We start from the raw sequence: 22,727 nt of genomic DNA, 5'->3' as shown, positions 1-22,727 counted from the left end.
CCGATTCGACCCCTAGCCTGGGAACCTCCATGTGCCGCGGGAGCGGCCCAAGAAATAGCAAAAAGACAAAACCTCATCCTTATGGATACTAGTCGGGTTCTTAACCCTCTGAGCCACAACAGAAGTCCTTGAAGGTACTCTTTCGTGTACTCAGCATTTTAACACTTCTCCACCTTCCTGTGGAAACCACTCTCCTGGGTTTGATATTGTTTGCTTTCTTAATTCTTGTCATCCAGTGTTCACATAAGGGAAATTCATGAGGATGGATGGTGATGAGGAGATGTTTGCTTTAATGTTTTAATATTTAGGGAAGGCTCAAAGGAGGTGGGTTTTCTTTTTCTTTTTTTTTTAGGGCCGCACCCTTGGCATATGGAAGTTCCCAGGCTAGGGATCGAATCAGAGATACAGCTGCCAGCCTACGCCACAGCCACAGCCACACCAGATCCGAGCTGTGTCTGTGACCTACACCACAGCTCACAGCAACGCTGGATCCTTAACCCACTGAGCGAGGCCGGGGACCAAACCTGCATCCTCATGGATGCCAGTCGGGTTCGCTAACCGCTGAGCCATAATGGGAACTCCGGAGGTGGGTTTTCAACTACTGACTTGTGTCCTTGTTTTCAGGTTCTTCACCTGTAAAATGAGGAGAGTAATATCTACCACCTCTTAGGGTCATGGTGATAATTACATTTATGGAGGGAGGCAAGCTATTTAGTGCAGGTGTTAGTTTTCTATTGCTGTCGAACCAATAACCCTCCAAATTCAGCATCTTAAAACAATAAACATTATTGCGAAGTTTCTGTAGGTCAGGAATCAGGGAGCTGCTTAGCTGAGTGGTTCAGTCTCAAGGTCTCTCTTGAGGCTGTGTACAAGGTGATGGCCAGAGCTGTAGTCATCCAACAGCTGGACCAGAGTATGACCCACCTCCAGGCTCACTTCCATGGCTGTTGGCAGGGCTTAATTCCTGCCACATGGGCCTCTCCACACCGGATGTCCTTTCAAAATGACAGGTGGCTTCCCCTAGAGTAAGCGATGAGAGAGAGAGAGAGAGAGAGAGAGAGAGAGATGGGTGGATGGAGAGAGAAAGCACATTCTCTTAGTAGACAAATGCCATGGTCTTTTTTATATCCTAATTTTGAAAATGACCTCCTGGAGTTCCCGTCGTGGCGCAGTGGTTAACGAATCCGACTAGGAACCATGAGGTTGCGGGTTCCATCCCTGGCCTTGCTCAGTGGGTTAAGGATCCGGCGTTGCCGTGAGCTGTGGTGTAGGTTGCAGACGCGGCTCGGATCCCGTGTTGCTGTGGCTCTGGTGTAGGCCGTGGCTATAGCTCCGATTCAACCCCTAGCCTGGGAACCTCCATATGCCGCGGGAGCGGCCCAAGAAATAGCAACAATAACAACAACAATAACAACAACAACAAAAAGACAGAAAAAAAAAAAGAAAATGACCTCCTGTCACTTCTGCTATATTCCATCTGCTAGAAGTGACTCCCTAAGTACCACCCACACCCAACAGCAGGGGAATTTAAGCTCCACCTCTTTGGGGGGAGAAGTAGCAAAGAATGTGTGGACATATCTTTTTTTTTTTTTTTTTTTAATGGTCACACCTGCAGCATATGGAAATTCCTGGGCCAGGGATCAAATCTGAGCTGCAGCTGCAGCTGCAGCAACGCCAGATCCCTTAACCCACTGTGCTGGGCCAGGGACTGAACCTGTGCCTCTGCAGTGACCCGAGCCACTGTAGTCAGGTTCCTAACCCACTGTGCCACAGCAGGAACTCCTGTGGACATATCTTTAGAACCACTACAGCACAGTTCTGGGCACGTGGTAGATACTCAATAAATGATTAGCTGTTATGATGAACTGAGCAAATTCACTTCTGGTGAGTTGATTTCCAGGCAGACTCTAGGGCCACTCCACTTTAATCGCAGAAGGAATTTGGGGCTCACCTCAATCCCAAAATGACATTCCTTCTCTTGTCACTCGGGAGGGAAGACTCTTCCAGAGGTCTCCTCTGTTGTGCTGGGTCTGTCCGTCCAAAGTCAAGGAGAGGAGCACACACCACTTCAAATCTACTTTTCCATTTGTTTTGTTTGTTTTTTTTTAGGCCGCAAATTCGGCATGTGAAAGTTCCTGGGCTAGGTAGGGGTTGCATTGGAGCTGCAGTTGCTGGCCTACCCTGTGAGCTACCCTGCAGCTCAGGGCAACACCGGATCCTTAACCCACTGAGCAAGGCCAGGGATCAAACCCGCATCCTCATGGATGCTGGTTGGGTTCTTAACCTACTGAGCCACAACGGGAACTCCCAAATTCACTTCTCTAGACTGAGCACATTGTCTTCCGACAGTGCAGTGTCTTCCCAGCTGGGGTCAAGGATGACACCAGGGGCTCCACCTGGATCAAGGGGGCAGCGTGAACCCTCTGGGAAGAGCTCCCAGCGCCCCCTGCTCCCAGCAACCTTACATGCCAAAAGCAGAGATGGGTTTGAAAAATAGACAAATTTATTTCTGCATAGAGTATAAACACAAATAGGCAAAAGAGGAAAAAGGAAAAATAAATGACCTCTACAAACTGAAAACTACCGCATTTGGGGATATTTCCTTTTGTTTCCCCTGTATATGGTTTTCTATTTTTATATAGTTACAAGCACTTGTAACTGCAATTTCACATCCTGATTCTTTTAACTTAGTCACATATGTACTGATACTATATGGTTTTCTACCACTTTTTTAGAGTTTTTGAGGGCTTTATAATATTCATTGGCTGAACATACCATAGTTTACTTAACTATTCTTCATTTTTCTTTTATTTCGATCAGTTCCTTATATAACAGATACTGGCTTATTTATTATTTTTGTGTGTTGTATTCTGCCATAATTATTTTTGCTGTTTTGCCCTTTAATTTTTGCCCATGCTGTTTTGCCCTTTAATTTTCTTTAAAATAGACACATTAGCCACATTAATTTGGTAGAGGCTAGCTGGGTATACCTGGAAATATTAACCCTTTTCCCCCAGGGAATTCTTCTGTTGCTCCTAAACTTGGAAAGCTCTTTCTTTTATTTAAAAAAATTTTTTTTTCTTTTTAGGACTGCACCTGTGGCAAATGGAAGTTCCCAAGCTAGGGGTTGAAGCTGCAGCCGCCTACACCACAGCCACACCAGGTCCAAGCCACATCTGCAACCTACGCTACAGCTTGCAGCAGTGCTGGATCATTAACCCACTGAGTGAGGCCAGGGATCGAACCTGCATCTGCATCCTTATGGATACTACTTGGGTTCTTAATCTGCGGAGCCACAACGGGAACTCCAGCCCTTTCCTTTATTATAGTAGCCAATCTTCACCTCCAGTTTCTATATGGCTTTGGAATAGTCATCTGGAATTAATTTTGAAGAGCAGTATGAAATCTAAATTTCATACTAAATTTCTTTCATACTAAAGAGGTCTAAAATGAGACTTTCTTCCCCCAATTATTACTACTATTATTTCGCTTTTTAGGGCCACACCTGCGGCATATGGACGTTCCCAGGCTAGGGGTTGAATCGGAGCTGCAGCTGCCGGCCTGTGCCGCAGCTGCCGGCCTGTGCCACAGCTGCAGCAGTGTGAGTTTGTGACCTACACCACAGCTCACCACAATGCCGGATCCTTAACCCACTGAGCAAGGCCAGGGATCAAACCCACATCCTCATGGATACTAGTCCCTTTTTCTCATATTATTAACCCGTTGGTCCAACATTAGTTATTGCACAGTCCTGTATAAACTTTTCCATTGGTCTGTGATTCCCTTTGTTTGTTTTTTGGTTTTTGGTTTTCCCTGTGGCATGAGGAAGTTCTTGGGCCAGGGATCAAACCCGAGCCACCCAGTGACAATGCTGATCCTTAAGCTGTTAGGCCACCAGGGAACTCCTATGATTCCCTTTAAATATCCTCTCTGTATTACTTAGAATAGGCTCTGCTTCTGGCCTATTGTTTCGCTGATTTACCTATTTCACCTGGGTAACTTCATAATATTTTTTAAAAAAAGGACTGAACAAAGTCAGGCCTTGGCTAGAAGAGGAACTCGTTCTGGCTGGAAATGGTGTCTGCTGGAGGGCTGTCCAGATTTGATCAGAAAAGGAACTCAGGCAATGAAGAAGGAAATGTGAGTTCAGACACACAGTGGGGAAGAAGGCAGATACCAAAGACGGCAGGGGGCATGCCTAAGGCAATGGGCATGGGGGGTGGGGGGTAGAGGATTTACAAGAAAGCCTGGGGTGGGAGTGTGGGTGGTTTGCTAGGAGAAGCGACCGTCTAGATAAGATTCCAGCAGATGCAGCAAAGACCTTCATAGGAAAAGATATTTGTTTGAAGCCAACTATTAATTTACAGGGAGAACACCAGGGAATTTAAGTTTCTTGTGAGCTGAGCAAGAACGGAACCATGTCCTATTAAACACAAATAAGCTGGTGATATTTCGATGGAGTCAACAATTTGGCACATGACAGGAAAAGCAGCAGACGTCACGTAGTGAGGCGTCAGCAAACCACTGGTTATAGCACCTCGACATTTTATTGAACCTGGGGGCCCAGCCAGCCTTTGGTGACTGGGCAGGCAAGATGTGTATAGCAGGGTTGGATGGTACGAGTATGGTCCTCGTGAAGATTTATTATTTTTAAAAGGTTTTGGAAAAGGAAGGGTGGGCGTCCATTTCGGTTGACCCGTAACGTGTGTGAAATACAGCAAATCTAACACTCAGGGATTACGGAGAGAACCTTCATTTAGAAGTTTCAGCTCTGGGCAAATAATGCCAAGTAATGTCATGGGGTTGACACCTCCTCCCTGATAAGCTGCGGCTGCTGGAGTCTCATGAGTCTCATCGTTGTCCAAGACAGACATCTGGGCCAGGGGGCAAGGGATTTTGGACGCAGCCACAAGGAAGAGGCTGTTCCCAGCAAAGGGCTGTGGATCCAGAAAGCCCGGATCCCTGGATGCTTAGGGACACAAGAAGGACTGGTAAGAATCAGTCAGAAAGCAATCACCTTTGATCCTGGGCTTTGAAAAGCCACCACGATTATTTTACATACAAATGCTTTCCCATGGCTTCCTCATCAATGGGACTAAAAGGCCTGATGGGAGAGTGAGAAGGGAGCAGACTCCCAGGGGTGAGGAAGGACCGTGAAAAGAGCCAGAAGACTTCAGGTCATTATCTCACAGAGGCATTTCGAAATGATGCCTGGCACACGAGCCAGGCTCGGGGCAGTGAATCACCTTGGAAAGAAAAGAATCCCCGCTGACAGACAGCATGGCGACAATTTTTCAAATCGGAATGGGGCAGGGTAGAGGCAGGGGCTGTTCGGGGATGCCAGAGGGCAAAGGAGTGGGATGAAAGGGAAGAGAACACAGAAGGCAAGGCAGGGAGCACGGTCCTGGGGGGAGAGCAGCTCGGAGTTGTGCTTGCTCCTCCCTTGGGGAGAGATCTGCTTAGATAAGATGGACCTGCAGAGAGCTGTCCTAGCTCTGCTGGCCTAGGATGATAAGCCCCGGGGATTCTGAAAGCAGAGCTGGGGGTGGGGAGAGGCAGGGTGGTGAGGCGGGACAGGCTTTAGGGCTACGCAGACCAGACGGGGACCCTGGGCTGGGACCCTGGGAGTTCCCTAACTTCTCTGAATTTTCATTAGGGAGAAACAGGTCCCACCCGCCCTACTGGGTCGAGGCTGTTACAGCGTTGGTTTTAGAGTGCTGGCTGCACCCCTTAGGAAGATGAGGGTGGGCTCCGCTTGTTAAAAACGCTCCAGGGGCAGGCAGGATCCCGGCCGCCCTGGAGAGCAGACTGGAAGGAAAAGCAATCTCTGGACACTTGATGGGGACGGAACCGAGGCTGGCCTGGTGCTCTGAGCCCGTGCATTTTTAGACAAGTAGTCTGGCAGGGCAGGCGGCTCCCTTCCTTCTGGTAGAAGACGCCTTCTCTGGACCACAGGAGGGAGATTACCGCATGGCCATCGTTCAGTCCTTACGTGTCCTCCGTGTGGCTTTGCTGTGGTCACTGCGATGATCGGAGTGGTCTTTGGCAATCGTGTCGGTGGGAGCGTGGAACCTTGAGGAAAGGGGAGGGCTGACCGCGGGCCTGGGTGGGAGAAGCCTGGCCGTCAGAGCTCCTCCTTGTTGCTGTCCAAGGCCCGGACTGGAGGCCCTGGAACCAGAGTGTAGCCTCCTGGCTCATGGTCATCAGGCTGCTGGCTGCTGTCCTGCCAGGGCCGGCCTGCAGCGGCATAGTCCTGCAGGAGCCCGCTCTCCACTCCGTGCTGTCGCAGGCTCTCGGTCCCCACCAGCCCCTGTGTTCTCAGGTACCCCTGCTGGCAGAAGGGCGGCAGCTTCTGGCGAGTTAGGGCAAACAGGAAGCAGGACTCTACACAAAAGCAAAAGGAGAAGGGCTGAGAGGTGTGGGGAGGGGGCGGGGAGGGGCTGATGATGCTCTGGGGGCCTCACCTGGTACCTTCCCTCTCTTGAGCCTGGAAGCTGACTTTGCTGGGTAGCTCCCATCTGACTTGGGTAGCTGTGGATTTCGTCCCTTCCTGAGGTTCCAAGAATAGGAGGCTGCCTCCACATTTTGGAACAACAAGGCTCCAAAGGAAAGCAAACCAAAGAGGCAGCTCAGCATCCAGAGATGGGGACCTCGCATGATGCTGTGTGAAGAGCCAGCTGGGGTGGGAGCTCAGGCACTCAGGGGTTGCCCCTCAGCTTTCTCTTCTGGAAGCTGGCCCGGTGGGTGGGGAACTCATGGTCTGCTCTGCTCTGAGCTCAGAGTTCCCTGCAGAGCAATATCTGAGTTGCAAACACCGAGTGTAAAGCACTTCCAAGCAAAGTAGAGGAGTTCCCCTTGTGGCTCAGTGGAAATGAATCCGTGAGGCTGTAGCCATCTATGAGGATGCAGGTTTGAGCCCTCCGTGGGTTAAGAATCCAGCACTGATGGAGTTCTATCGTGACTCAGCAGAAATGAATCTGACTAGCATCCAAGAGGACGCAGGTTCAATCCCTGGCCTCGCTCTGTGGGTTAAGGATCCAGCATTGCCATGAGCTGTGGTGTAGGTCACAGACGTGGCTTGGATCTGGCATTGCTATGGCTGTGGCGTAGGCCGGCAGCTGTAGCTCTGATTCGATCCCTAGCCTGGGAACCTCCATATGCCATGGGTGCGGCTCTGAAAGAAAAGAAAAGAAAAAAAAAAAAAAGAATCCAGCACTGCTGCAAGCTGTGGTGTAGGTCCCCAATGTGGCTTAGATCCAGTGTTGCCATGGCTGTGGTGTAGGCTGGCAGCTGCAGCTCTGATTGGACCCCTAGCCTGGGAAATTTCCATGTGCTGCAGGTGCGGCCATAAAAATAAGTAAACACTGCAGAGAATGCAAAGATAAAACCGGTAAACCCTCATCTGTGCCACAGCAGGAAGTTGGTGTGCAGGTTAATCTGATTAATGAGGAAAGAGCTGTGGATATGTATCATTTAGAAATACGTGGAAGTTCCCTTGTGGGGTAGTGGTTAAGGATCCGGCATTGCCGTGAGTGCAGCGAGAGAGAGAGAGAGAGAGAGAGAGAGAGAGAGAGAGAGAGAGAGAGAGAGAGAGAGAGAAGGAAGGAAGGAAGAAAAGAAGGAAGGAAGGAAGGAAGGAAAGAAGGAAGGAAGGAAGGAAGGAAGGAAGGAAAAGACAAGACAAGACAAGACAACCAGAAGAGCCAGAAGTCGTTCTTTCTAGGGGATGGAAAAGGAAGTGGGAAAAAAGCCTTTTGGCGAAGTATTTACGTAACTTTTGGTTTAAAAAGCAGAAGGGATGAAACTGATATGGGCTCAGCCTTCTGAGGGATTTAGAGACTGGATGGGAAGATGTCGTGTCTGAAAGCCAACTGGAGTCTTTTTCTCAGTGACCAGGGTACCTTACAAAGGATGTTGCAAGGCTCATGTAAGTGAACAGGCTGTGATACACGAATTTATTTCCAAATTTACCTCTTACAGCACAGAGGGCCCCTGGCAGAATGGGCCGTGACCACCCCCTCTGAGCTGGGAAGACAGCAGGTGTGGGAGAGAACAGAGGAGGGGCAGTGAGGTGGCCTCTGGGTAAGCAGCCCTCCTATGACGCATGCCACCCCTTCTGCAGGGCAGAGAAGCCCAGCAGTTCTGGCCAGAACTAGCAACTGCACACCTGCCAAGGAGGTGAAGGGAAGCCCACCCTCTGCCAGCTGGCCCTTTGTGGGGTGGATTCTTGCAAGTTCAAGGCAGTGACACTTAGTGGCTTGTACTGCTGGGGATATCTAGGGCGTGGGAGCCAGGAGGCTAAAGAGCTGTGACGATGTAGTGATGGGATCCCTAACTCAGGGAAGGAAAACATTCCCTAACAGGCTCTGGTATCTCTATGCACCCTTGAAACCTTGACAAACAGGCAGGGATTTCATAGCTGAGGTCTTCAGACCTGTAACGTGGAGTTTCACGTCTAAGTGTAGGGTCAGAGTGGATATCTGCAGAATGTACCTCAAAGCTGCTTAGCACTGCTCTATGAATTTCCTCTGTGTGAGCATCTACATACATTTAGCCTATTACCTTAAAACTATTGGTTTTTTGGTGGGTTTTTTTTTTTTTTGGCTGTGCCCACAGCATATGGAAGTTCCTGGGCCAAGGATTGAACCCTCACCAGGGCAGTGACCCAAGCTGCTGCAGTGACAACGCCAGATCCTTAACCTGCTGCACCAAAAGAGGACTCCTTAAACTATTGTTTTAAGGCATCTCCCTCATACATACATTTTGGTTTTAAAGTGGACTGAGGGATGAAAGAAGGACACTAGCTTTCTGACCTACAGGCCAAGGACTCACCACCTCAAGCCTGGTTTGATATGAATAGTGCCTGATAAACAATCACTGTTCAGGCGTTCCCACTGTGGCTCAGTGGTTAACGAATCTGACTAGGAACCATGAGGTTGCGGGTTCGATTCCTAGCCTTGTTCAGTGGGTTAAGGATCTGGCGTTGCCCTGAGCTGTGGTGTAGGTTGCAGACGTGGCTCGGATCCTGCATTGCTGTGGCTCTCGTGTAGGCTGGCAGCTACAGCTCTGATTCGACCCCTAGCCTGGGAACCTCCATATGCCACAGGAGTGGCCCAAGAAAATGGCAAAAAGACAAAAAAACAAAAAACAAACAAAAAACAATCACTGTTCAATGGATGTTTGCTGAACAGAAAAAAGAAGGAGATACCCTGGTGATTCAGGGGGTTAAAAAAAAAAACAGGCAAAAATTTATCAGTTCTCCCTCTGGATCATGAGACTTCTCAAGTCCCTCTTTAAGTGTGTCTTTCAGTTCACCAATTCTCTCTTCATCTCTGTCTAATATGCTACTAACCTTGACACCAAATTTCTGATTACAAATTTATGTTTTTATTTCCAAACAGAATAGAATAGAAGTTCTATTTGGACCTTTCTCAAAACTACCTGGTCAATTCTGGTAGTTTTACCCTTTCCTTCTATTTTCAGTAATCTTTTTTTTTAAAATTTATTTACAGATTTTGGAAGTACTTGATCTCCGACCCAATTTCCGGTCTTTGTAAGGATCCAACATTGCCGTGAGCTGTGGTATAGGCCGGGGGGATTGAACTTGCAACCTCATGGTTACTAGTCAGATTTGTTTCCACTGCACCACAATGCAATCTCCTACCTGTGGGAATTCTTTAAGGCCTAGTTTTGAAGCATGCTACCTCGCAGAAGACTTGCATTGACTTCCATAATTGATGATGTGAATTTTGGCCCCAAACTCACATGAGTGAGGCCTAGTGGATGGAAATTCTCAGGGGGAGATGTTCCCCCGATTCTACTCAGAGCCAAAAAGTGTCCATCTTCTCTCTCTCTCGGGAGTGCTTTCTGCCTCCCAGTTGATCCATGAGATCTCAGCCTTATTCCAGGGTCTCTCTATAGGCCTCCTACCTGCTTCAGACTCACCTTCCCATCCTCCAGGCTCTAGACTACGGATGATTAATAGATACCCCTTGCCCAGCAGCAGGTTTGTGCTTTTCTTAGCATCCTAGTGGGGGGTTCCCTTATTTTGCTGCCAGCTCTTTAGTTTTGTTCAGTGTTTTCAGGTGTGCTGTACTGGGAAGAGGGGTTTCGATGAGTATCAAGTCCTTGCTGTTCCAGGAGACAGCAGTTTCGGGTCTGGGCTTCTAGATGCACATCCTAAAATTCCACCAGGCACAGAGCTACCTGGTCCTCTTCACCCTCCAGCCCAATCCCTTTGTCCTTCTGGGAGCTGAAGTTACCTGCATAGAAGTTTCGCAGATCCGTGTCCAAGCAATTCTCCAGGAAGCGCCTCAGAGGCAGAATGTGCCCCACCGGGGCTGTCCAGTCCGTCAGGAAATCTTCCACAACATGGTGGATGGCTGTGGGCCGCGGCAGGGGCCAGTCTGCTGGGCGGAACCTCACCTCCTGCTCTGTAGGGGGCGGGAGGGAGCTGCATCAGAGCCAAGCACGAGGCTTCCCTTCCCTCCTGCATCCCGATACCTGGCCCCCTCCCTCCCTCATGCTCAGCCTTCCTGATGCAGGTCAGCTCCTCCACCTGACTCTCCAAACGATTGGAAGGTTGACGTGAGGAAGAGGGACCAGGCTAGACGTGTCCCTTGCGCTGTCAGAGGGCAGAACAGAGACCAATTGCTTGAACTTGGTTTTCTTCTTTTTTTTTTGTGGCTGTTCCTGCAGCATGTAGAGGTTCCCAGCGCAGGGACTGAACCTGTGCCACAGGGGCAGTGACCATGCCGGATCCTTAATTAACCTCCTGTACCACAAGGGAACTCCAAACTTGGTTTTGTTTCAGGACTCACATGGACCGAGATCTATTGTGACTGCTTTGAAATTGGTCTGCGAGGAGACTCGGGGTCTTGTATTGAAGGGGTTGTAAAGCCCCTTTAGTCCAGTCTCCCACCTGATGGGCACCCTTCCATGGGTCCCTGTCAGAGGACACCAGGCCATGACCATTCCCGTGCAGAGGAAACTCTGGGAGGTGACCTGTTCCACCATTGGGGCCGTATGAAGTTCTCAGGCTAGGGGCTGAACGGGAGCTGCAGCTACCGGACCATGCCACAGCCACAGCAACACGGGGTCTGAGCTGCATCTGCGACCTACACCACAGCTCACGGCAACGCCGGATCCTTAACCCACTGAGCAAGGCCAGGGATCGAACCTACATCCTCATGGATACTAGTCAGGTTTGTAACCCACAGAGCCATGCTGGGAACTCCTAGCTGCTCCTTATACCTGCGTTCCTGTCGCTTCTACTTGTTGATACCACCTGTACCCTTTGGAACGCCCTCTGTTTTTAGACCACCCTCTTCCAAGTGACACCCCTCCAGGTCGTGAAGCAGGAGTGACTTTCCCCAGGTTGGTCATCTATGAGTGGCTATCCTGTGCCGGGCACAGTGCTGGTGTTCTGCTGTTTATCTCATCAATCCTCATACAATCCTATATGGAGGGGTACCACTGTCACCCCCACTTCACATGCGAGGGAACTGGGGCTCAGTGGGGTTAAGTAATGGTTCAGGTCACATAGCGAGGAAAGGACAGCCCTGGGGATACTGCCCAGCTTCTCTGTGTTAGCCAAGTCCTGTCCTCTTTCCAGTTCCTTCTCATAGTCAGTCTCCAGGTACCCCCTCCCCATTCCGTGGTCAGCCTCCTTTGGAGCCAGCAACAAATGTCCCTCTTACTATGTGGTGGCTGGCAGTGTCACGACACTCCACATATGGCCTGCCCAGGTCAAGATTTGGGCCAGAGTCTGGGAATAGCATTATCACTCTTGGACCTTCTGCCCCCTTTAGGCTCTGGGCAGAGCCCCCCACAGTCCCCCTCCTGTCAGCTGAGGCCCCAGCGGTCCCCCTCCTGTCAGCTGAGGCTGTTGCAGGAGGGCTTAACCGAGTGGGGGTCCAGGAGTGCCATGCTTGGGCAGGGGTGGGGGGAGACCCCGCTCACCGGTGGGGAGGTGCCTGTAGTAGTAGATGACAGGATGGAGGAAGTTGGACAGCCAGGCGTCTTCCGTGTACCCCACAGACCGGTCGTGATAGAAGACGTCCTTATCGGGCCCGGAGAAATTTTTGCCATACTCCATGTTGATGACGAAGAGCCCGTGCCGGGCCTGCCTTCCTGTGATCGTCTCCAGCTGGGCCAGCATCTGCATGGGGAACTCCTCCAGGTACTCGAAGGCTGTGGCATTCCTGGGGACAATGGCAAGGCGGCAGGGGTAAGATGCCCAGTGGTATGGCAGAGGTGAGAGGGGTGTGTGTGTGTGTGTGTGTGTGTGTGTGTGCACGCACGAGTGTGCATGTGCATCTGCCTCTCCTTCTAAGAAGTGACCATCAAACAGCGTACAGACGCTGACCGGGCCTGCTCGGCTCCCTGGAATGGTACAGCCACAGCTGAGCCCCGACCTTACACTTGGGAGGGATGACAGAAAGCTCGGAGTAACCTGAAATGGGTGTGTGCGGAAAGGGGGGGACCAGGCTAATAGAACAGCGGCATCAGAGGTCCGGGAGGGCGTGAACGCCTCCGTGTGTTCAAGAGACGGGGAGAAGGTCACTGTGGCTGGAGTGGAGCCGGGGGAGGGGGCAGGCAAGGAGGGCGGTGAGTGTGGGCATCATCTGGACAAAGGGAAGCTGCTGGACAGAGATGACTTTGTGTGACTCAAGTTGTAAAAGGACCACTCCGGCCACTGTGCTGCGAGCAGAGGTAAGAGGCTGCCGTGTCGGTGCAGGTGAGAGAGGCTTGTGGTTCAGACCAAGGTGGCGGAGGTGGGGCTGGCGCGAGGCGGTCGCGTCCCAGACACAGTGTGAAGGGATCTGCGGTTGGGGTGGCTGTGGTGAACGGGTGAGAAAGACAGGAGTCAGGGTGATGGGGGTTTTGTTCTGAGCGCGGCTGAGTTCCTGCACGACCTTGAACTTGGCGTGCTGCTGCGCTCCCTGGCTTTGGACCAGGCTGTTCCCTCCAGGCATCTCATGGGCACCTGTCCTTTGAGTTCTGCCCCCAGCTCTTCTCCCTTCCCTGCTCTGCATGGTTTCCTTCTCAGGCGTGTCCTCTGTGACCCACCTCTTGTCACTCCTGGCCCAGGGAGCCCTTTACCTCACACAGGTGGTGACTGCTCAGCTGTTTGGCGCTTTGTACCAGTGACTGCTTAGTCCTTCCTATGGTCCTGCCAGGTAGGTGTTATTAGCTTCATTTTGCAGATGAGAAAAAGTGCTCAGAGAGGCGAATTAATTTGTCCTACATCACACTGGGGGAAGTGGCAAAGCCGCCTTCACACCCAGATCTGTCTGTCTGTCGAGCTGTGAGGTGTTGGTTTCACTGATTTTGCTCAGAAGAACTAGTTTGCGGGGTAGGGGGTGGGGAGTGGGGGGTGATGGGGGAGGACCACTCACTCCTTCATCAGGACCACGTCGGCCAGCACACTGAACATCTGGTAGAGCCCAGAAGCCTCGTTGATGCGCCGGATGATGGCACTGGCCAGCTGTGTGACGGGGTGCTCTGTAGCGGGCCAGGCGACACCATGGTGGCGCTGCTCCAGCAGCCGGTGGACAGCACGCGCTGAAACAGCCAAGAGGGAGGAACGGTGTGCTGCCTTTAAGATTTTATCCTGCACCTCCGGGGGGGGATGCGGAATCCCCATCAGCTCTGAACTCAGGACCCAGTGTGCATGCACGCTCTGAGAAGATGGCTTTAGAGCAAGGTCCGTGCGTGTTTTCTGAAAAGGGCCGGCTAGGGAGTGTTTTTGGCTCTGCGGCCCCTAGGGTCTCTGTCACCTACTCAATTCTGGTCCTGGGGGGAAATCAGCCAGAGAGGACAGCAAAATGCATGGGCCTGGCTGGATTTAGGCCCTAGGCTCAAGCGTGCCCACTTCTGCTTTAGGCCACCTGCATGGGGAGGTCCCACTGCCCTCACCTCACATGTGACGTGTCCAAACCAGACCAGACTCAGAGCCTTTCTCTGAAACACAGTCCCCATGTCTACTAGAAACTCCCAAATGGAAACTTTTTTTTTTTTTGTCTTTTTAGAGCTGCACCTGTGGCATATGGAAGTTCTCAGGCTAAGGGTTGACTTGGAGCTGCAGCGGCCAGCCTACACCACAGCCACAGCAATGCCGGATCCGAGCTGCATCCACAACCTATGCCACAGCTCACGGCAACGCCGGATCCTTAACCCAGGAGTGAGGCCAGGGATCAAACACACATCCTCATGGACACGAGTCGAGTTCTTAACTCGCCGAGCCACAACGGGAACTCTGTAAATGGAAAACCTTTGACTGCTCCCTCCCCTTCGCTGCCTAAACCCAACCTGTGACTAAATTCTGCTTTGGGATGCTGTGTATGTGTAAGGCCAGAAAGCAACAGCTGTCTCAGCAAACAGGGAGCCATTTTTCTGTGCACCTGAGGCTGCTGTGAAATTGGGGCGTCACGCACAGCTGCCTGCTCTTTGAAATGAATCAGCACAACACCCAAATCACATACAGGCAAAGACACAGACAGACAGCTCATGTGACAGGAGACTTAGCCGGCCAATGGTCACTGGAAAGGGCGGTCAGCCTCACTAGACAGACATCTGGTTCTGGAGGAAATGATGGTTAGGCTGCCTTACGTGAAAGCCTGGGGAATTACACAGCTGGGGAAGTGTGCGGAGGGTGCCAGGCCACAGGAGCATGGGTGGGAAGACAGAAAACCTTAAGAGAAACCGGAACATTCTCAAACGCAGGCAAGGGCCAGGCTGGAAAAGTGAGCTGGTGCCAGCCCCACACAAAGCTCCGGACGCCACGCTAAGAGCTGGATGGGGAGCCCCTGGAGGATTTCTGTCTAAAGAACAGTTGTTTTGGAGTTCCTGTTGTGGCTCAGCAGGTTTCAGACCTGACTAGTACCCATAAGGATGTGGGTTCGATCCCTGACCTCACTCAGTGGGTTAAGGATCTGCCGTTGCCACAAGCTTCGGCATAGGTAGCCTACGTGGCTCGGATCTGGCATTGCTGTGGCTGTGGCTGGCAGCTGCAGTGCCAATTTGACCCCTAGCCCGAGAACTTCCATTTGCCACAGGTGTGGCCTTTTAAAAAAAGAGAAAAGAAGAAAGGAATGGTTGTTTCCGTGGGTACCAGCCAGGAGGGCAGCGGACGAGAGGCCAGAGACCAGTGGCAGGACGACTAGTCAGGAGAGATGAAGAGGCACCAGGGCAGGAAAGCGAGACTGGGAGGCACTGGAGTGTGACAGCAGAGGGAGGGCCTGTCTTCCTGGGGACCTGTTTTTCAGCTGAATGATGAGCAAGGTCGGGCAAAATGTACTGTGAACAGCCACACTGCCCCTTCCTGTCGGGTCCTCTGCTAGTAGTAGGGACCACGGCTCTTGGTGGCTGGTCCATCCAGGATTGTCTCCCATTTGCCCAAAGCTTAGCGGTTAGCCAGGAGCCCCAGGGTCAGACAGGTGTGGATTCCAGTGCCCACTCTGCTGTCCCCTGGCTGGGTGACTTCGGCTAAGTGACTTAACGTCTCTGTGCCCTGGTTTCCTTCGATGAAAAACAGAGTTGAACTAACAGGATCTGTCCCATGGGGCTGTGGTGAGGATTAAGCCGGTGAGCTGGGGAAAGATCAGTGGATGGAACGAAGCAAGAGAGATGGGACAGTGTCTGCGGGTGCAAGGACAGGCGCAGGAACGATGAGGAGGGTTTCTGGCTGGGGAGACCCACCTGGAGAGACAGACTCTTCCCATTCCGTGTGTGTGTGTGTGTGTGTGTGTGTGTGTGTGTGTGTGTGTACAATCTGCAAACAGTTCGGAAAGCAGACAGCTAACACTCTCTCCTTGGTCGCCTTCCCTGACAACATGCATCAGGTATAAGATATATTGTCTGGAAATCAACAGCAAACACAATGATCTTTTCCTGCCAAACTGGAAGGAGAGGAAGCTGCTAAAACTAGCGTTAAGGCAAGTGAGGCATCACATTAAATACAGAAGCGTCAGGATGAAGGACCCTTATGGTGTTTTTATGGCAAACTTAACTGGCCCATGTACCACTTTTCCTGCAATAATGCACCCATCCAAAAGCCTACCCAGAGCGCAGAAAATTTATACCCTCGGTACCAAGTGTTTTGGAAAAGAGCTGATATAATCTGGTTGTGATTTTTATAGGAATCTGTTAGTACTCAAGGAGTCTGGGTGTACCTAATGCTCAGAGGGGCATGGTCTCCAGGTTATTACTCCAGTATTCGCAGCCCCCCCGGGGGTGGAGGGTTGGCCTCACCCAACATCAGGAAGGGCCAACGGGGCTGAGTGAGGTGGCGAAGCCTCACCCCCGAGACAACCAAGCAGCTCACCCAGGTGAGCTGTCCCCAAGCTCAGCGTTCTTGCCGACACATGGCGCTTCATCTGCACAAGGCTTATGAGTGTAACACACCACTCCCGGGGGTACTTGCTCTTATACCTTGTCTAATACTTTCCTAGACCTATACTCAGACCACACAAACCCACTGCGATTGATGGCCAATAAGCAATCCCGTTAAGGATGCTTTAGGGGAATCAGGCAAACTCTGGGGACACTTCTGTTTGGGGACAGTGGCTCTCTCTGCCAGGCTCACCTGTATATCTGAATCCATGGATGAAGCCCCCGGCAGATTTCCGGTAATCCACGGAGTGGCTGGCAGTCCCTAGGATGAAAAGCCCCCGGCTCCCTTTGGACTCGTAGCTGGCTCTGACCAGTGGGTACTTCTTGCTGAAGTCACCCCCTGAAGAGAGTCGGAGGGACCTGTGAGTGGAGAGTGTTGTTAAAAATCGCTGCTGTGGAGTTTCCATCCTGGCTCATCAGTAACGAACCCAACGAATATCCATGAGGACGCAGGTTCGATCCCTGACTTTGAACTAGGGTTAAGTATCCAGCGTTGCTGTGAGCTGTGGTGTAGGTCACAGACGCAGCTCGGATCTTGCGTTGCTATGGCTGTGATGGAGGCTGGTGGCTGCAGCCCTGAGTCGACCCCTAGCCTGGGAACTTCCATGTGCTGTGGGTATGGCCCTAAAAAAAGACAAAAAAAAAAGGCTGCTATGCACAAGACAATTTTACAGGCCTGGAGGGAGGTAGTGCTTCCATTCCTTCTCGAAGTTAAACCACGCCATGACCCTAGCAGGTGGGTATAACTCTGTCCATTTAACAGACAGAGTAACTGAGGTTCAGGTTAAAGATGTGCTGGTCAGGGACAGAGCCAGGATGCAGGCCTGCCTGGAAGCTGGGCTCTGGGCCCCTGTGACCTGATGGGGCAGGAGGGTATGTTCAGGCCCTGCAGTGTCTCGTTGGCCACATGGCCTTGGCCAGAGGAAAGTGGGATGCTGAATCCCAAGCCTCGTGAAGGTCCCGGGGTGTCAGGGCCTAAAGACAAGGATCCGTGCAGCAGGTCTTCAAAACACAGTGATAAAGAATGTGAGCAGCTAACTTTTACTGCATATATGGCACAAGCCAAGGACCTGCCTACCCTGAGCCTCCCCATAGCCCTAGACAGAGAAGCTATGACTCCCATCTTAGTGCTGAAGACACCGGGGCACAGCCTGGCTAAAGCACTTTCCCAGCGCTCACAGATTTGGTCAGTGGAGAATCTGTGTGCAGTCCCCACTGTGGCACAATGGGATTGGTGACGTCTTGGGAGCGCTGGGCCACAGGTTTGATCCTGGCTCAGCACGGTGGGTTAAGGAGCTGGCGCTGCTGCAGCTGCGGCATGGGTCACAAGTGTGGCTCGGATCTGATCCCTGGCCCGGGACCTCCACAGGCCGAAGGGTGGCTGAAAAAAGAAAAAAAAAAAAAAATCTGTGCTCTTAGCCACAGGCCACAGTGCCTTTCTGTAAATGGCTCCTCCTATTCTGTTTGAGCTGCTTTCCTGTCCCCGGGGTGGAGAATCACAAGAGACAGGGAGGCCCGATGCTGCTGCTGCTGCCTCCCAGCCACGGGGGCTCCCAGTGGACAGAGAGCTCGTGTCCCGGGGGGGAAACCAGACAGCACCCACATCCACGCTGGAGGTGCCATCGTGAAAGCCCTACTGCTGGTGGCCCACTGGCCCGAGACTCAGCGGCCCAGGGAGGGGCCAGAGGGCTTTGCTGAGACAAATCCAGTTCCTCCACCCGTTAGGACTCACTTGCTGAAGATGGAGAAGTCGAAGTTCCAGCCGAGGCAGCGGATGACCCGGTCGTAGGGCACACGCATGGCGAAGTTGTCACTTTCGTCCTCGGGGAGGGGGATGGCGTCGGCGCTCTGGTTGCCTGCCTCCAGGTAGAGCTTGAGGGTGATGTGGAACTTGCCTTTGTGGTCCTTCACGATGGCCAGATCCGTCAGGTCGGACTCCAGCAACCCATCCAGGGACTTCAGCTGGTAGGTGTCCAGCAGGCCGTTGTTGATGGCCCTGGGGCCCGAGAGAAAGGTCAGGGGACAGCAAGGAGCCTGTGCAGGGTCCGGGGATACTCAGGGGACGGGGTGGTTGGGCCGGTGGGGGTCGGGGACAGCTCAAGAGGGGCCGCTGGCAGAGGATGCACAAGCACCTGCCTGGCATACCTGAGGTCGCCAACGTAGTGGGTGGCCCAGGACAGCCGGACCCGGGAGCGGCTCAGCATGTGGATAAAGTTGGTGACGCCCAGGATGTTCTCCGCTGTCTCAAAGGCCGAGTTCCCCCGGCCCAGGATCAGCACGTTCTGACCCACAAAGTCCTTGGGATCCACCGACACGGACTCATAACCGTCCATGTATTCGGAGCCAGGAAAGTCAACCTGGTTGGGAACTGACAAGCCAGTGGCTACGAGCAGGACGCTGCAGGTGTGGGGGTGGGGGGACAGAGAAAAGATGGTTTAGCCTCTTAGCTTTGAAACCACTAAGTGAAAATCCCACTTCGGACCTGCCGCCTGGCTCGCCCGCCTCAGCCGGACTGCTGGCTCCTGAAAGAAAGCGGGTCATTCATTCATTCACCCGCTTACTGACCGGTCCCAGTGCATCTGAGACTGTCCTCCGGCCCCTCATGGAGGGATCCAGGGGAGGCAGTTTCCTTTACACCTTCCTGAGAATTACACCCACCACGAGAATTACTTTTACTCTCTGACCGCGGAGAGGATGACACCATGAGAAATCAGATAAGTCACTTCACTTTGTTCTGCTTGCTTTCCTTCTTTTTTTTGTCTTTTTGTTGTTGTTGTTGTTATTGTTGTTGCTATTTCTTGGGCCGCTCCCGCGGCATATGGAGGTTCCCAGGCTAGGGGTTGAATCGGAGCTGTAGCCACCGGCCTACGCCAGAGCCACAGCAACGCGGGATCCGAGCCGCGTCTGCAACCTACACCACAGCTCACGGCAACGCCGGATCGTTAACCCACTGAGCAAGGGCAGGGACCGAACCCGCAACCTCATGGTTCCTAGTCGGATTCGTTAACCACTGCGCCACAACGGGAACTCCTGCTTTCTTTCTTTAAAAGGCACGTGATGTTGAACACAGCAGTCAATCCCGGTGCCACCCTCGGTACTTGGAAATGAAACCTGACCGTTCTGCTTCCCCACTGGCTCACGCACCTGGCAGATGCAGAATCTGCTGAGCAGTGATTCTGTACGAGGCCCTGGACTAGGGGCTTTATGCCTCATCTTACTGCTCAAAGAAGCTCTGTGTTGGTGCTATCTGGCTGGCTTTACAGGTGCAGAGACAGGCTCCCGTGCGCTCAAAGCCTCAGAGCTCCTCAGACAGCAGAGCCCGAATGTGACCACAGACCAGTCTGATTCCAGAGTCCTGGTCATTCTACTGGTGGTGAGTATGAGCCTGTGGTGGGCAGCCTGGGAGCTGGATCCTGCCAGCCTGCACAGGAATGGTTTGATCACAAGGTGGTTTCAAAACCAGGGCCTGGAGAAGCGTCGTGGGCAGCCCCTGCTGCTTCTTGTTCTCAGGCCTGGCCACTCGCTCACACCTGACTCCCCCCCCCCCCTCCCCCGCCACTGTAGCACCGCTGCCTAAAATGCAGGGGTCCAAATTGGCACAATTTGGGCTTCTAGCAAAAGGCAGGAGAAGATCAATTCTTGGCGAACACCTGCCTGATGGTCGGGAAGGGAGAGGCAGTCTGGCGCAGCATGAAGAACACAGGCTTCAGGGAGTTCCTGTCGTGGCTCAGCAGGTTATGAACCCGATCAGTATGAGGATGCGGGTTTGATCCCTGGCCTCAATCAGTTGGCTAAGGATCCAGCCTTGCTGCAAGCTGCGGCATAGGTTGAAGATGCAGCTCAGATCTGGCGTGGCTGTGGCTGTGGCAAAGGCCACAGCTGCAGCCCCGATTTGACCCCTGCCTGGGAACTGCCATATGCCACAGGTGCGGCCCTAAAAAGAAAGAAAGCACAAAGAGGACATAGGCTTCAGAGTCAGGAAGATGTGAGCTCAACTGGCAGCTGCATCGCTTATTAGCTGTGTGACACAGCACCAGTTACTTAACTTCTCTGAGCCTCTCTTCTTCATCAGTAAAAGGGGATTCGTGACCCTTCTCCCTAGGGTCCTCGTGCGGATTAAACAAGCACAGTAGAGTGAGTTACCTCTGAGGCTGTCTACATAATATTCAGCTTTCTCCCAAGCCGAAGCAAGCTAAACCTGAATGCTGGCAGGCCTGCCTGTTGGCCTCCTGCTCATTCAGTCCTGAAATGCCACTGAGCCCGTCAATACTTGCAGGACACTTGCCAGCATCTCTCAGAATGTATTTTGGGGAACACTAGTTCCAGGAGATGCGCTACAAAAAAGGTTTTGGGGTGCATAGGCTTAGGCAATGGTGAATACCTTATCCAATGCTGGAGTGCCTCAGTGAATATGAAGCTATCTATGAAAGACTGAAAAATCCTGGAGAAAAGAAATGGTCAGAATTTTCAAGCATCTCTGAATACACACATTTCTAGGAAACACGTGCGAAATGATGGCTGAACCGAACCTCTCAGCACTGAATTTCAGGGAAGCAAAGACTTGCAGAAATATCCCTTTTTTTCCCAGTTCTCCCAGGCTTCGGGCCACCCAATGGGTTTCCTTCTTCCAGGAAAGGCTCCAGCTTCAGCAGGTGAGCTCTGGACCCAGATTCCTTACCTGCACTGGAATGTCTGGCCCTTCTGGTCGGTCAGGATGAAGTAATGGCCGTTCCAGGCCTGCCGATCCTTGTTCAGAGTGACATGTGCAATGGTCGTGTTGTAGCGCACCTGGAGCCCCAGCCGGTCCGCGAAGTCACCCAGGTATCGCACCATGTCGCTAGCATCGGGGAAGTAGGCACTGGAGTAGTGTCTGAAGAGCAGCTGGGGGTCATGGCTGAGCAGAGAGTTCCAGTCGTGGCGGAGGTTGAACTCGGCGTTGGCCTTGCCGGTGTATCTCTTGTTGATGCTGATGAGCTTGCGGTGCCGGGGGTACCGCGTGAAGAAGCTGCCCGGCCCGGCGGCCCGTTCGAACACAGTGTAGTCTCTCCCAGCCCGGTGCAGGAAGTAGGCCATCTGCAGGCCCGCGGGCCCGGCACCCAGAACGCAGTAGTCCCGGTGCGCAGGCTCCGAGGCCGGGGACACAGAGAGAGCCGGGTGCAGGGCGATGGCCAGAAGCAGCCCCAGGGGGCCCCACAGCGGAGCCGCGGCAGAGAGGCCCATCCTACGGCAGACCACAGGGGTGAGACCTTGGACCACGGAAGGCCCCTCGAGTCCCGGGGACGTGAACGAGGAACTGGGAGCCCAGAAAGAGGCAGAGCCTTGCGGGAGAGCTCACGGCAACTTGGGTGGGAGCAAGGGCCCGAACCCAAGGACCTCTGAACTCATTTGCCCCGCCTCCATCGTTTCAAGCACAGTTCTGGGCTCCCCGCAGGAGTCCCGAACCCCTCCATCTCCCTTAGGATCTCGGCTCCCAGGGGCGCCAGACTCCTTCTTATTGCCATAGTAATAAGAAGGTGGGTGTTTCCCCAAATTTCCCCTAATTTCGGAGTGCCCAACAACCCTCTGGGGCGTCTCAAGACCCCCGAGGGTCACGTCTTTTTGACCCTGCCCTCCGGGGCTCTAGCCTGAAGGACGTGTGGCCTGCTGACCCCAGTTCCCTGCCCAGCGCCCCGGCCTCTTCGGTCACTTGGCAGAGATGCCCCAGCACACCTGCCGCGGAGCGGCGCGAGGCCACCCTCATGCGGGCGCGCTGCATCCGGGAGCCGCTCCCTACGCGTGCGCGGTGCCCACGCCCGCAGCTCCCGCCTCCCGGGCCCGCCGGCCCACCCCCAGCACAGCGCTCGAACCTCCCAGCTGCTCCGTGGACAGCCCGCAGTGGAGTGAGACCGCGCTCCGCCTGGCCGCGCGGCTGAGGCGGCGGCCCCGGCCCACCCCTCCCGCCTTGGCCAGCGGCGGGGGGGCGGGGTCACGTGGCGGCGCGCGCGTCACCCCGGGGATGGGCTGGCGGGTCCCCGGCTCCCCGGCCGCGCTGGAGAAGCGCGCACGTGCTGCCTCGGGCGTAGATCCGCGTCAGCCGGTGGTGGCCCACCTGAGGACAAACTCTCTCAAGGGTCCAGGAGCTCCTTAAAGCTGTGCCTTTCCACGTGTGAGGGAGTCATGGGAGCAGATGCTTTTTGGAGATCATCTCAGCTGTGACGGCCCATTAATGTAGCCAAAGAGTAGTTGGCGGCTCAGTATTTTGGTGAAGCCATGACTGATAAACCAATTAGCAAGTGTTGGCTACAGCGATTCAGCCTATTGCTTAAAGAAACAAACGGGACTGACTTGATGTT

General features: G+C 53.0%; 1 protein-coding gene across 1 annotated transcript; it reads right to left on the bottom strand.

The window, feature by feature from the left end:
• Positions 1–4,528: 4,528 nt before the first annotated feature.
• FOXRED2 (FAD dependent oxidoreductase domain containing 2) lies at positions 4,529–22,331 on the bottom strand. Its single transcript, XM_047786376.1, has 9 exons — positions 22,242–22,331; positions 21,074–21,616; positions 18,541–18,792; positions 18,128–18,391; positions 16,589–16,755; positions 13,401–13,566; positions 11,962–12,203; positions 10,263–10,433; positions 4,529–6,384 (listed from the first exon to the last, which is right to left on the bottom strand). The coding sequence occupies exons 2-9, from the start codon at positions 21,613–21,615 to the stop codon at positions 6,125–6,127; spliced, it is 2,064 nt and encodes a 687-aa protein (XP_047642332.1). The 5' UTR covers position 21,616; positions 22,242–22,331; the 3' UTR covers positions 4,529–6,124.
• Between the last annotated feature and the right edge of the window lie 396 nt (positions 22,332–22,727).

Source organism: Phacochoerus africanus, chromosome 7 (assembly GCF_016906955.1).
Source record: "Phacochoerus africanus isolate WHEZ1 chromosome 7, ROS_Pafr_v1, whole genome shotgun sequence".
Taxonomy (NCBI): Eukaryota; Metazoa; Chordata; class Mammalia; order Artiodactyla; family Suidae; genus Phacochoerus; species Phacochoerus africanus.
This window is presented reverse-complemented; position numbering and strand designations above follow the sequence as displayed.